Source organism: Labrus mixtus, chromosome 4 (assembly GCF_963584025.1).
Source record: "Labrus mixtus chromosome 4, fLabMix1.1, whole genome shotgun sequence".
Classification (NCBI taxonomy): domain Eukaryota; kingdom Metazoa; phylum Chordata; class Actinopteri; order Labriformes; family Labridae; genus Labrus; species Labrus mixtus.
In genome coordinates, this window is record NC_083615.1 from 22,763,059 (window position 1) to 22,777,741 (window position 14,683).

General features: G+C 36.2%; 3 protein-coding genes across 3 annotated transcripts in view; 1 reads left to right on the forward strand and 2 right to left on the reverse strand.

Moving 5' to 3' along the window:
- The window catches only part of vps9d1 (VPS9 domain containing 1), a 29,329-nt gene extending 20,995 nt beyond the window's left edge, over positions 1–8,334 (reverse strand). Inside the window, exons 1-6 of the mRNA XM_061036425.1 lie at positions 8,218–8,334; positions 6,894–6,966; positions 6,184–6,381; positions 5,840–6,005; positions 4,546–4,657; positions 459–521 (exon numbers count right to left, since the gene is read on the reverse strand). Of these exons, the coding sequence (XP_060892408.1) occupies positions 459–521; positions 4,546–4,657; positions 5,840–6,005; positions 6,184–6,381; positions 6,894–6,966; positions 8,218–8,310 (705 nt within the window). The 5' untranslated portion in view covers positions 8,311–8,334. The remainder of the gene's footprint in view (positions 1–458; positions 522–4,545; positions 4,658–5,839; positions 6,006–6,183; positions 6,382–6,893; positions 6,967–8,217) is intronic.
- Positions 1–14,683, forward strand: part of si:dkey-238o13.4 (uncharacterized protein LOC560780 homolog) — a 171,544-nt gene that overhangs the window by 38,461 nt on the left and 118,400 nt on the right. The window lies entirely within an intron of this gene.
- Positions 9,913–11,106, reverse strand: LOC132973607 (C-C motif chemokine 13-like). The gene is made up of 3 exons (XM_061037153.1): positions 10,786–11,106; positions 10,577–10,700; positions 9,913–10,261 (listed from the first exon to the last, which is right to left on the reverse strand). Exons 1-3 carry the CDS (start codon positions 10,847–10,849, stop codon positions 10,153–10,155), a joined length of 297 nt encoding a protein of 98 aa, XP_060893136.1. The 5' UTR covers positions 10,850–11,106; the 3' UTR covers positions 9,913–10,152.

Here is a 14,683-nt window from a genome sequence, read left to right on the forward strand (position 1 = left end):
TCTACTCACTAAAGGGAAGTTCACTTTGTTTCTGTACAAGTATCCAATTCTCTGTCGTAGTTTAGTGGTTAATGTATCAATGTGAAATTTAAATGAAAGGGATTGAAGCCTCTGCTACAAAATCAGAAATTCTTAAGGGCCTTCTTCTTTTCCAGGACTGCGTGCATGTATTTTATTTAGACAACCAACATTTAAACAATGGCTAAGGCCATAATGTAAGCAATTAAATAATGTTTAAGTCATCATTTCTAGCAATCTACAAACTAAAAATCTTCACTTTCTAAATGCCTGAAATGCCAGAGTCCATATTAAAATAGATCATTCTCTTTGGCTCTTGTGTTTCAGATGTGGATCATGTTTGTTACCGATCCCTTCTGAGACACACTCACAATGCAGAAACAAAAACCGAAATCTTAAAACCAGGGAAAACAGGGCACAATCTCACGACAAAAGGATACAGCATCCTGTCTTGCTTTGGCTATGATGAGGTTCTCCATCATCTGCCGCTGGAGAGAGAGTGTCTGCATTGGAAAAGAGAAGAGGATATAAATGTATCTGTTCAAATCCAATTCACTCAACCAAAAAGAAGGTTGGAAATTAATGCACAGATTTCTTGGTATTACCAGGAGAAACAAAAAGTCAGGTGGTTGCCTCTGGCATTTGGAGGTAAAAAAAATAAAGTTAGATTTGTAAAACCACTAAATACATACAATCCCAAATTCCCATATCAAACCGGGATGAACTTTTAAACAAGGGAGTGACTACAAGTGATGTTTTACAGCCGAAATCCAGTATTTTTAATCCTGGGTCTTATTTATGTGTTTTGGAATCTAATTTAACAATTGGTACAAAAAGTTTTGCAACTGTTTCAGAAAGCAAAAGTTGGATTAAATGGCTGCAATGTTATCCTCAGAGGAAAATGAGCCCAACTAAACAATGTCCATAAAACTTAGAACTAACTCACAGAGACAGCAGGAGACCTGCAGCTCCTGTTTTAAAGGTTGAACAAATTGTTTTTGTCAAGTGAGTGCAGTGGCTTTGAACAGAGCCATATGACTGCTCTTTCTGGTTTTAAGACCTTAGTCTTGACAAAAAATGACTCTCTGTACATATCATTTCTATAATGTTGTTTGACACTTAGAATAATAATACAAGTCTATCAATAGCAAAAAATAAGCAGTGCAAGTGGATGTACCGGTACTTTAATCTGACACAATGTTCCGATGGATTATTTTCAGACATTTCAGCCTGTTGTGCAGCTGCTGTCTGAAATAATCTACAAGAGCAATTCCTGATTATTTTGTTGGGAACCCAAAAACATGTCAAAATAGGGCTGAGGTTTGAAAATATTAGAATTACACTTTGATTTAAGTAATCTACCACCGTGTTACATTTTGCAGTGGAATGGGAGCCAACAAATCTGCTAACTAATTATCTAATTATGTATTCATTATATCATCCGCTGCTACAACGAGCCAGAGACTGCATCAAGTCAACACAGTGACATCTAGAGCAGTATGGATCAACAAACAAGTTTCTAAGCTTGCAGACACCATTCAAGTAATTTGCTGTACAGTCAGCCTACTGAATTAAAGGTTAGACCTATTCGCTCCTGCAACGCACTAAACTTAAACTACTTCAACAACAAAAATGAACAAAATGAATATTACATGACAGGTCTCTAAGTTTCCTGCTCAACAGAGTCGGGACGTGGGAAGACAATGCACGAATGTATGCATTGTTTTAGAGTGACGCAGCGTTAATTAGCAAGCTGATAAAAGGTTTACCTTCACAAACTGCTTCAGTGTTTTCCAGAAAGTACAGACCTCCACCTGACGCCGAAACATTTTCCTGATTTGAGTAATGAGTTACCATGCATTAAAAAAATATATAAAACAGTAAAACAAGTTGATATGCGGCGAATTCTTCAACTTAATGATTGTTTAAATTTGTAAATATGTTTAACGTAACATTAAATTACATTTCTCGCTTACTATTTTTCGTTGTGCCTAGTTTTAAATTTCACTAAAGAGATAATTACGACGAGAGGAGAAATGTTTCTGTTTAACTGAGACGTATGAGACCTAAATAACAGGAATGGTAGAGAGATATCTTATCATCCCACTCCTCCTGGCTCAGGTAGCCTATTCATTCACCGACAACAAGCTGCAGCAATCTAACAGCGTCAACAGAGACACCGGACCAGAAATACTACCACACGGACTTCAAAATAAAAGCATACAGGATGTTGTTGAACCCCGTTCAGATTACACAATGGACACAACTTTTCAAGAATATCGAAAATAACTGTCATCTTATATTGCTTAAAAATATTTGTGTGTCAGATAAGTTAATTATAATAAAAAAGGAGGGTCTTAGAACCATTTTCAGACTTTTATTTCCATGGGTGAACAGATTCAAAGTATTTAATGACAAGCAATTCATTTATATCAAGGACATGATTCCTTTGAGTTCATACACATTAATAGGTTTTATTACTATATTATTTATATATATAAGTAATGACTTAAAAAATGTATATTATGAGAATTAAGGCTTCACAATATCAGTGGCAGATCCAGGGGGTTGGCCTGGGCCACCCTTGAAATCTGATTGGCTCACCCAGGTGCCTACCAAAACTCCTTAACCCCAAATATCAGCCTTGTAAGAGGCGGGACTCATGTTAGAATCAACTATTTAGGCTGTGTTTCTACAGGCTGCTGGTAGTTTTCTTTGCATTTAATGTGGTATTTAAATTGCGACTGGACTCCCATCATCTTTTTCAGTCCTTAAAGAATTCAGCTTAGACACTAGAGAAAGAAAATGAAATCAATGCTCATCATATGTGCGACACAACACTTTATACCACCTCTGCATAAACGGGTTCCTCATTTGGGCCACTCTAGTCAAAAAAGTCTGGATAAGCCCCTAATGAATACAATTATTTAAATCAATCAATCCATATGAATGACTGTCGTCAACCGAATTCAGACAAATATATATCATTTATTTACAATGAATAACTTAAAAATATATAATTTATTTTATAGGATACTTGCACGTTCCAGATGCTTGAATATTTGATACTGTATATGTGTTGATTGCTGTTAGGACATTGATGCAGAATGGTTCAACTTCCAGGTACATAAAACACTGCACTTCATCTCGCCTGTTGAGAGTGGCTTTGTCTCTGCAGTCAGCTGTACATCAAATACAAGCTTTGAATCAGATAAGGGGCAGTATACTGCAGAAACATTTAGGAAGTGTGCTTTACAGGGCAGAACATGAAGGCTAGACTGAAGGGTACTTCTAGTTTTATCACTCTGTCACTCCCACGCATTTTCACTTTAGTTACTTTTCCATCTTGTGCAATCAGGGGAGAATAAACACCACAGAGACTAAAACTAATGGTGTGTTTTATGTGTTTTCATCCATAAACACGACTGAGACTCTACAGCCATGCTAGCAGCTATAAGAGGCTGTACTTAGGTGCACAAGTACCTTAAACTAAATAATTACCAAAGCATGCTGACATGCTCACAATAACCTTGCCCATATGCTAGTGTTTAGTAGTGTGGTTTTTTTTTTCAACATCTTAACTTTTTCTATTAAGCACTGGACACAAATACAGCCAGGGCTAATTTTAATGTCCCTAGTTGTGCAGGCACCTTAAATCAGAGTAGTCATAGTATTTCTTATTTCTCAGCTTCTGGACTGAGGGTTTTTCTCATTTCTTTTCTCCTCTGTTTGCACCTTAAATTGGGGTGACAAAGACACAGAGGAGGAAGGGAGAAGAGGAGAGCTGCAGTCATGTGCACCAGCGTCAGAGAGGAGAGCAGGTGAACAACAGTTTGATCTGTACGCTCTATAAATCATCTGTCTCCTACCTGCTGTGCCACAGGAAAATGCATACTAAATATCTTGATAAATGTGGACCCAACGTGCCCCATACCACCTACGTATAAGACCTTGAAATCTGATTTGCCATCGCAAAATCTAAATCTATGATTGGCTATTTTTTTTAATCAGAGGCGGGACTTTAGTACAAGTCAACTATTCTGGCTGTTTCGACAGGCTACAACCTGTGCACAGAACACTGTCTAACTTGCAATGCATCTAATTGCTTATAAATGTATTTTTGCAAGTTAGACAGTTTACAAGAGTTTGCAATCTTATAAGTACTTCAAATTTTGACTTTGCACATACATCTTTGACTTTGAGTCTCTAAAGAATCAAGCTAAGAAGGTTTACATGTTGCCAAATTGTGTTACTTACATATTATTAGTGGGGATAGAAAGGGTTAAAAAAAATGCATTAATTTGTGTGCCCAAGGTGGGCCACCCCAGTTAAAAATGTCGGGACAAGCCCCTGCCTGTATTTAAGTCTGTCCAACTGTGATCAAATCACTCAGACAACATGTTGATACCTGCTGTAAACAGGACTCTAGATATCAATGTTAGTATCTTAAGCTTAAGTTAAAAAAAAATATTGGTCAGAGGTTACAAAATGTGTTTCTCACACAAAAGAACAAACAAAGACACATACCAAAGACGTCTTCTGATAGGCCTGTCCCGGAGTGAGCCGTGCGAGACGAGCTTCATAACTGGCTTTTAACTTCTGGTTCAAACGTGATGCTTCTTCAATCGGTGTCAGCTCCCTGGAGTGTGACATACACACATTACAAAAAAAGCAATATGTCACTTAAAGGCGTGTCAACGAAAGTCTCTAATCAACATGGCTGACTTCGTCATAAAGAACTCATGAAGCAAAAAGAAAATCACATACGACGGCATTGAAAGGAAAATCTGCAAAAAGAGAACATGTTTCAGTTTCAAGTGCAGGTTGGATGGATGTGTTTAAAATCCAGTTGAAATGCACCACCTTTAAGGGTTCTGGGTTTCCTAACACAACGAAGCGTGACGCTTATTTTGCAGCCAAATGTGATATTTCAAGAAGCCAAACACAGTCATATGTTTTGGATGTGTCCAGTGATTAGAACGAAAAGGCATCTTTAATACAGTCCTCCCCCAGAAATGATCCTTTGGATACTTTGAATGTATGACCCGTTATTAATGCATATGCAGGCTACTTCCTGAAGCCCCATGAACACAGCAGGGAATTCAAAATATGAATCACCTTTATGTTATGGAAAGGATAACTTTTTCCCTACCTTTTCATGAAGATGTGTTCATTACATTAAGTTATGAGCCAAGTAAGCCCAGAATATAACACTGTTTTATTTAAAATAACCATATTGATTTTCTGTTTCCTATTTCTTTAAAGTCTCACCCTGACGCACTTATACCATGGTTCAAACTTTCCATTTTCTACATTCCAATTTTCTATATTTTTGGAAAGGAAGGTAGAGGAAATGAAAACATTTTTTTGTTCTGATGTATGTTAAGTAATAAAAATGTTGTCCCCAAAATTAAAGAATTTAAAGAAACGTTCATTAAGGCATCAGCATATCTACATTTCGTGGCAGCAGGATTGAGTTAAATCTTATTAAAGGATATTTTTGCCACTATACACTTAAGACTGATGTGATTTATCCTTAGGAAAGGTAATCAATCAGAGAGAGAGGGGGCAACAGTGTTGAATCCTTGGAACTTGAATTAAAGAGTAAAACCTTCTAATTGTATTTCCAACCACATGCCTAAAATTGAGATAACTGAATCTAAGCCATGAAAGAGTAAGATTCTTTGACCTGATCTAGCTGAAACTCAGAGAGACTGATTCTTAGAAATCTCTGTTATCTGTGCTGTGTTGTTCTCTGCAGAGAATATCTATCATTGAATGGAGCAACATTTGAACTCCCTGATAAAAACTGGCCCCTTACTTCTTGCATGCGTCCTGTGACTCCACCGTTTGTAATCGCTGGAAGATTTCAGGAGGCAGAAACGGAGAGAGTTCCCCACTACCATCTGACATAACCCTGCGGTGCCCTGTCTTCTGTGGGCTGGTTGCTTTACACCCTGCGTCCACAGGAGAATCACATGGTGGGACTGTGAGAGCAGAGATGAAACAGAGAGACAAAAAGAGTTGATTGGCTTATTGGACACAATCATGTAGCTTTACATTGGCTAGCTTTGATTTGTGACCCCTGAGGCAGGCTCTGTGTTAGCAGTGATTGCACGGTATGTGACTAGAAGAGGTGGCTCTGATTAAGGAGGATGTATTTACCTGTGTTTAAAGCAGTGGCGGCAGCAGTCTGACAGGCTTCTGATAGGCTAGGAGGACAGACCGGGGGAGCAGAGACGGAGTCAGAGTGGCTATCAGTGTCAGCGCTTTTTCCTATAAATGACTTGGCTCGCTCCAGACATTGCTCTGCCAGCCTCAACATCCGCTCCACCTCCACCACCACCACCACCTCGCCCTCCTCTGAGGATGGAATAGAGAAAAGGAGAGAGAGACATGAGAGTCAGGAGAGGTAGTTTCAAAAGTCACTCCTGCATGATATTTGATATCTGATTTAATTTGGTTCAAGTAACAAGCCACTGCTGAATTCTAGCTGCTTAGTTCACATCTGATTGGAACGACTACACAGCGACTGATATAATGATAGATGTCATGGTACACAGTGGCCCTATTTAAAAAAATAAAACATCAGCTCATGAGACAAAGATAAAGTATTTCATTATTCTGCGCGTCCCAAACGTAAGGAACCACTGCTCTTGATATTCAATCCTCCATTATCCTTTCTTTGGAATTTTTTCGGTGAGCAAAGAGAAAACAGCACAAGCCAGTTTGATTAGTAAGCTGCCTTGTAAAACTTTTTTTTAACTATTGCCAAGTCTGTAGGGTATGCAACATAACTGAAAAAGCCATTGAGAAACAATCTTGAGGTTAGATTTGTGATTGTTAGGCTAAATAAGTCACAACTCAGACCCTACTTTGTGATCCCGCCTCCTCCAAAAGTTCATGTGAGATGTAGTTGATAGTTCGGAGGTATTCACAGTAGGCTTCCTGCAGATAGACAACAAGCATGTAGTATCTTATTATTATCATTATTGTATAGAGTAAACATGACTGCAGCCAATAAAAAATAGCAATAGTCACAATTATAAATGGAACTTTGCCCAATCACATTTGCATACACTTATTAATCAGTTTGCCATCGGCTTAAAATACAAATCTCTAGAATGGGACTTCCTGTTTCCAACAACAGAACAAGCTTTACTGCATATTCCTTATCTTTGAGATGCCTTAAATTTCTTAGCTTTCTTTTCTTGACAGTCCTTCAAGTAAGTGTGTGAAGCTAAGAAAGAGGCGAATATCTTTAAGCCTTCTTGTTCAGTGTTTCCAGACATTACATTATTTCTCAGAGTAATAATTCTTTATTATTCTGTTGTGATAAAGCAGCAGTTTAATGTTTAGGGAGCCTGGAGAAGTCATCTTTTAAGCAAAGTTAATATTTAACTTTATACTAGTGTTATAGTTCTAATGTAATAGCATCATAACATTATTATGACAGAGTAATGCAAAAGCATGGTGCTCATGAATACTTTAGCATTAGTATAACACAAGCAATGAATGCACTCCTGCTTTTGGAAAACAACCTATTGGTTTTAATTGGAAGAATAGTAATAATAATAATAATAATAATAACATAATAGTAATAATAATAATATAATCGTAATAATAATAATAATATAATAGTAATAATAATAATAATAATAATAATAATAATATAATAGTAATAATAATAATAATAATATAATAGTAACAATAATAATAATAATAATATAATAGTAATAATAATAATATAATAGTAATAATAATAATAATATAATAGTAGTAATAATAATAATAAAATAATAATAATAATAATAATATAATAGTAATAATATAATAGTAATAATAATAATAATAATAATAATATAATAGTAATAATAATAATAATATAATAGTAATAATAATAATAATAATATAATAGTAATAATAATAGTCAGTGTTGAAAAAAACTTGACACATGTAATCACAAATTCACCGTAGTCTTTCTCTCTATCTATTACTTTATTATAAGGTGTTTGCGTATCACAGAAGGTGCGTTTACGGACCGACCGCAAAACAGGACACAACATCCTTAAGTGACAGGTTACCTAGCTAACCCACTGTCAGCTCCCGCCCCTCTCCGTCTGTTTACATCTTTGTCAGTTTCCTGTTGGCTTAAAATCTTCCCGTCATCATAACAAGACAAGCGGTGTACAACCCTACCTTAGGTTTGTTCGCTCCGTCCAGCTGTATGGCAACTTTTGCCATTTTCATGGCATTTTGAAGGGGCTTTGCCCCACTGTCAACCGCAGCCATGGTCAGCCAGATCGCCTTCTTATTCTACTTCCTTGTTTTTTATGTGAGGTTGACAAACCAACTTGGAGGCTCATTACCGCCACCAACTGGACTGGAGTATTGAAGAGGCTATAACAAATAATAATAGATTAATTCATTGCACATAGGTTACATTATAGACTAAGTCATCTTTATGTTTACTACTGACCGAATCTAAAAAACTCAGTTTAAAGAATAAATCGAAGGAATGGAGATTTTTCTATAGGAAACTTTTCCGAGTTCGACTGGCTCACACAATGACAAATAATTTTTTTCATTTTGGTTGCATTGACTGATTTACTGACGTAAAAAACAGGTTTCGAAACATAAATGAAATTTTTTGGGTGACAATTATCTTTTTCAGACTCAAAAAGAGTTTTGATGTACCATGAAACTGTTTAGAGGATGTTAGGACTGTTTCAATAAATGAGCCTAAATCAATGAGAAAACTGTAAAGATACTTTCTTTTTAGACCTGTTGTAAGGAACTCTTCATTGTCTGTTGGCTATTCAGGCCACTTGTGACCTCACCAAATTACCCCCAGTGCTGTCTGCATGACTTCAGAGTTCTTCAACACAGGGGGCAGTCCTCCATTTTTCTCTTCATCCTGTACCACATAGCCTACAACTCTGATAGTCTAACTTCCGGAGGTTCTTTAAAGACACAGCCATCAGCAGATGAGTATCTGCAGGGGACCACAATGAGTAGACTAGGAGGTCATTTGTGTGAGTTCAACCACCTTAAAAAATGCCAACAAGACAAAAGAGATGGTGTGGTTGATCCAAGCTGACGTCTTTTATGGATAACGCGATGCCACCTGCATGAGACTTTATATATTATTGTAAGTATCATTTTTACACATATCAAATCCTTAATATGTTTTAAAGTCAGTCTTCATATATTCAGTATGTAGCCTATACCATACTGAATATATCTTTAAAAAAATATATAAATTAAACATATTTAATGTGAATATAGAACTTGTTTATATGTAGCCTTGCTTAGTCTTATACATGTACATATCATTTAAATCTGTTATATCAAAGATGTTCTTAAGTCATCATAAAAGAGACAATACAAAAGATAATGAGATTCATACTCGACTTCTCTTAAATCACATAGTTCACACAGTCTGTGTTCCTCCCGAGGATTCCTCTTCTCATGAGCAACCAAAGATCTTTGACTTCTTGTGAAGTTTGCGTTGACATAATGTTCATTATGCTTGATTTGAATATATGTCTAAAGTTTTGGTTTTAACAAGCTATCATTCCACTATTTGTCTTTACATCCAGACAGTTATCTATTCCTATAAGCATGTTCACACTGCATGGTCACATTTTTCTATAGATGTACTGTGACTCAGCTTCCTCAAAGACGGCATGAAGCTCTGTAGCCCACGGAGAGTTCTGCAGTTTACTCAGCTCTCTCATTGATCCTTTCTCCTGACATATTTATGAACTGATTTCACAGCCTGATCCTAACCCTAACCCTTACTCTGATCCAGTAATCCAGGAGAGGATGTTTTGTGAACTTTTGTCTCCACTGTTCAGACTCAATAAGGATTGTCAGAGCCAGCAAAAGTACTTAACTTAAACATTTTATTTGCTTGCAGCAGCTACAGCAAGGTCTCACATGTATTTTTTAAATCAGAGGTTGGTAAAGACAAAAACATAAATCATTCACAAAAAATACTTTGTTGTTCCAACAATACACACTTTACTTAGATAAGCACATAACCAGCAGTACATCTCATTAAATCGATATATGTTCATTCATTAAAACTTTTCACTTTGATCCAGCAAATATTACATATCTTCTTCAGGGCTATTGGCTGCTGCCCTCCTTGTTGTTGTTGTGCCGTCTATTATAGAGTTCCTTAGCATACTCAAAACTGTGCTTAAAGCACATCTCTTTTCCTCTGATAGTCTCAACTCTGCAAAACACAAAGAAGAAAATAATGAAATCAACATGTGATAGAAATCTACTCAAATAAAAGTTCACTAGTGTGTTAAAAATACACAGGACTGTGGAGGTTAAACTCGAGCATGATCTTATGTTTAGTCAGGTATATTAAGGAATCAATTCTTACTAAGACTATAACTTTGGTTCTGGTAAAACTTCAAACACTTCAAACAGTGATGCTCAGAAAAGAAGTTGGTGATGAAGCCTTTCCGGAGGTCAGAGACCACCAATCTTTTTATCATTACATTAGTTAATATGAGAGAAAAATAATGGCGCACAAACTTACAAGAAAGCCTTGTGTGGACAGGAGACGTCGGTCTTGGTTATGGTCCTCACACGTATTTCTGCAACTTGTTTCTCAGAAAATTTGAAGCAGCACTTTGCAGGTGCTGTGCTTCTCAAACCTTCAGCTGTGACAAAGGAAGAATAAGGTCAATACAAACATGTCTGTGAGCAAACTGTGAGGATGAAGAGGCACAAACAGAGATCACTCACGCATGGCAGTGCAGCAGCAGGCGCAGAGCAACAACAGCCCCAGGATGATGCGGAGAGTCTTCATGATGCTGTAAGGACGATGAGGATGATGATGATGATGGTGATGCTGAACTTCTCTTCTCTCCTTGTTGTGATTGACTGTGATCACAGCGTTTCATTTATACTCTGTTCATTGGGAAACTGACATGTGGAGGATGTCAGTTTTCCATTAAACGCCATTAGGCAGAAATCCCCCACACCTCCCCTGTATTCCACTACCAAGAAACTCAACCAACATCTTGTGTCTAGTTTGGGGGACGGAAATGTCACACAGTCTTCTTGTTAATCTCACCTCCCTACCACACAAAGGGGAAGAGTCTTTTTTTGTGTGTTTTATCTGATCTCTGTATTTTTAGATACATGTGTGAAGTTCATCTGTGGTGTGAAATTTTAAAAGTTCAGAGGCAAAATTATAGATAATGCCCAAGTGTTTTATTGTTCTTGTATTCTGGTTAAAGGGACTTTTTTTTCGATTAATTTTTCACAAAAGAAGACCCAAATTCAGAATTGACAAAGTTTAATCTCGATAGGAATAAATGCAAAGCACCAAACTTTTTGTAGTTAAATGTACATCCATTTTCAAATGTGTACAGAGCCACTATTCTTATAGCTTTTGAAAAACCTCAAGAGAGCACACACACAACAAAAGGGCCCATATTCACAACTGAAACAAGAAAGACGAACAAAAACAGACAATAAAACCAAATTAATAAATAGAATGACAAAAAACACGAGAGATACACACAATAAATATACCCGTAAGACTGGATGACATAATTACATTTACATTACAATTTTATTGATACTATTGGCTGTAGTTAGAGGGATCAACCATGTTCAAGACTGGTTGCCATATTTTAACAAATCCCTCATAGCTCCTTCTTCTAATCGACCAGTATAAATTTAAATGACTCCTTTCCTGCATGTAATTCTCCTCTCTCTCGCTCTCTCTCTCTCTCTCTCTCTCTCTCTGTCTCTCTCCCTGATTTTCAACTCTATCCACTGTCCAATCACTCCAACAAAGGCACAAAAAGCCCACAAATTAATCTTTAAAAAAAAAAGAAGGGTCGGCCCACTCAAATATCATGAATGGTGGCATTTGCTTTTAAGAAAAGATATTCGTTGAAAAACTGCCCAGACGAGCAAAGTTCAAGAAACTGTCCCATGCCAGTTCTGCTCAAGGTTTCTGCCCAAATGGATTTTTTTCCTTGTCCGATCGATAAGTGCTTGTTCATTGCTTAATTCATAATAATCTCATGATCAATCTCTTTAAACATTATTTTAAAAAAGTAAAGTCTTGACCGGTTCTGAATGTAACTTTTGTTGTGATCTATATAAATTAAGTTTGATAAATCGATTAAAGATATTTACATTAGCTCTCTGTTTTACCAGGAAGGAACAGAAAAACACATTCACCCAAAAAACACAGCAAGTATATCTGAATAAAAAGCATCATGGATTTATAAATACAAACCAAAAGTACTGACTAACATTTTCTGTTTAGGCATCTTCCAGGGTAAACTGCATCACTACTTACCCATGAGTCAGTTCTCCTTTAGGTAAATCATTGCGGTCAAGACTGGGGTGATAGAGACAAGACGTTAACGAGATCTTATCACAGCTATTTTCAGATGTGTGCGAAAGATTTTGTTTAGCAATGCATCTGTGACCTGTATGCATGCATTTGCAACCCTTTCAGTTTCCTCAAGATTATTATCTGTGATTAATTTGCATATACAGTATAACTCTCAATCGTCTGATCAATCCATTATACAGCTCTTTATGGTATCAGTAGAATACTAGTAGTTCAACAATAATTCCAAATGCAAAACAGCACGATACATGAAGATTACATGAAGATCTATTTTTAATGGTACTGACTTTAAGCATATATATTTTATTGGCTGCTGTTTAACAAAAAGAGAAAACTCATGGAATACCCCTTTATTGTACTCATTACTTTCATGATAATGGACAAACACTGCTAATTTTATTGATGTTTTTTAAACTCAAATGCTTGATAGATTAGTAATGAATACATCTTACTCAAAATAATTTATCTGGGAGAAAACGTACCTGTATCTCTGGTCTGATGTTTTGTTTTGACAATGACATTTTATACAAGTACTTAAAGACAAAGTTCAGACAGTTTTTGGGACTGTGTGAATTATTTGTAAATACACAGTATTTTATCCAGAGTAGACACTTGTCAAGATGGCTACTAAAGCACAACACAAGTGTACCCACATATGCAGGGAGAACATGCAAACTCCACAGAAGACCCTGTCCAACGGGTGATTTAATTTGCCTTGTTTCCATTTTTATTTTTTTAATTTAATATCAGTATCAAACATTGACATTTTTTTACGTTTTGTATTATTTTCAAAATGCAAATAAAACTATCTGTATGTAATCTCACTGTTTTATTCTGTCCATCATTGTCATCATATGTATGCACTTCTTCTTGTCCTTTACTGCTGCAACACTTTAATTTCCCCACTGGGGATCAATAAGGATTATCTTATCTAGTGTACAATTTCATTAACGTTTGGTGAGAGACTGCTCATAGACTCATCAACTGAACAATCAAAACTCAAGCAGCTTCAATATATTTTTGCCACAATACTGTAGAAGAGTAAATGCTCTTGAACAATCAGACATGTGTGCTATATAAAGACCATTTCCTAGAAGTTTCTTGGCCGGACAACTGGTCTCTTACCAGGAAAGAGTGGGTGGGTATGTGTGTATGTGTGTCAGAACTTGGTTCAGTCATTCCCAGGAAAACAAAACAAAAATTACATTTTACATAAATTTGATGAAGCTTCTATTGGGAAACTTAGATCTTTGTATCTCAAACTCCCTATACCCCCTAAAACCAAAGAAACACATTTCAAAATTATTAACAACATGTATCCCTCTAAAGAACTTCTTAGACTGCATTTCAATATCGATGACAACATTTGTTCATTTTGCAAAAATGACCAAGGACCATGTATTTTTCTCGTGTAGTGTGACTCATGTGGTTTGGGTTGAAATCCACAAATGGCTTGTAAAGGAAGTTTCATCACTTCCACCTTCTATCTCCAGAGAAGATACTACAGCAGAAATGTCATGACTGTAAGGTGTGCTTTTAGATGAGATACACTTTTTCATTGTTACAACTTCCCCAAACACTTTTTCAATTGCACTCTTGGGTCATAAGGAGTTTGCTAATTTTAAGAATGCAATTATAGAAGAAGTATCTTTATATTTACAAATGTTTACAGATGACTTCCTTTAAAGTACAGTCAACTGCGCAAATATTCAAATATCCCCCAAAAAAACATTTCACCAGACCACAAAAACAATTCACAAAGTGCAAGAATATTCTTTGAAATCAAATACAGTTAAAAGAAACTTTGAAATATGTCATGAAACTTAAAGCGCATTTAAGAAACAAGCTAAGATATTATTGCAGAAGGTAAAAAATAAAGTTTTTGTAGGTGTATTTTTGTTTTTGTTGAGTGACTTAATGTTTTTACTGTTTCATAAAAAAAATTTGCTTTGTTTTTGAATGTATTTGAGTTTGATTTTATATGTTTTGCGTTTTGTCACATTTTTTGGCATCTGGTGAAATGATTTTGCAATCATAAACTATTCACACAGTCATGGTGAGCGTGTTGAAGCCTATAACAACACAGACACATCCAATGTAGACTCATTACTAGCTTTCACTGTTTCTAAGAGTGAAACACCTATCTTCAGAAACACCGGTTTGGTAGCTGCATTAGAAACTACTTGACTCAAAACAAGTTATTCTACATGTACGGAGGATGGCGCTGTAACACATTTCCTCCTGGATTGTCTTCCGTTAGCACTT

Excerpts from the sequence above, each read along its gene's own strand:
- LOC132973607 (XM_061037153.1), bottom strand. The coding sequence starts at position 10,849 with ATGAAGACTCTCCGCATCATCCTGGGGCTGTTGTTGCTCTGCGCCTGC. Across the intron at positions 10,701-10,785 it reads CTGCTGCTGCACTGCCATGC|CTGAAGGTTTGAGAAGCACA; the intron begins GTGAGTGATCTC and ends CCTTTGTCACAG. Across the intron at positions 10,262-10,576 it reads TGTCCACACAAGGCTTTCTT|AGTTGAGACTATCAGAGGAA; the intron begins GTAAGTTTGTGC and ends TGTGTTTTGCAG.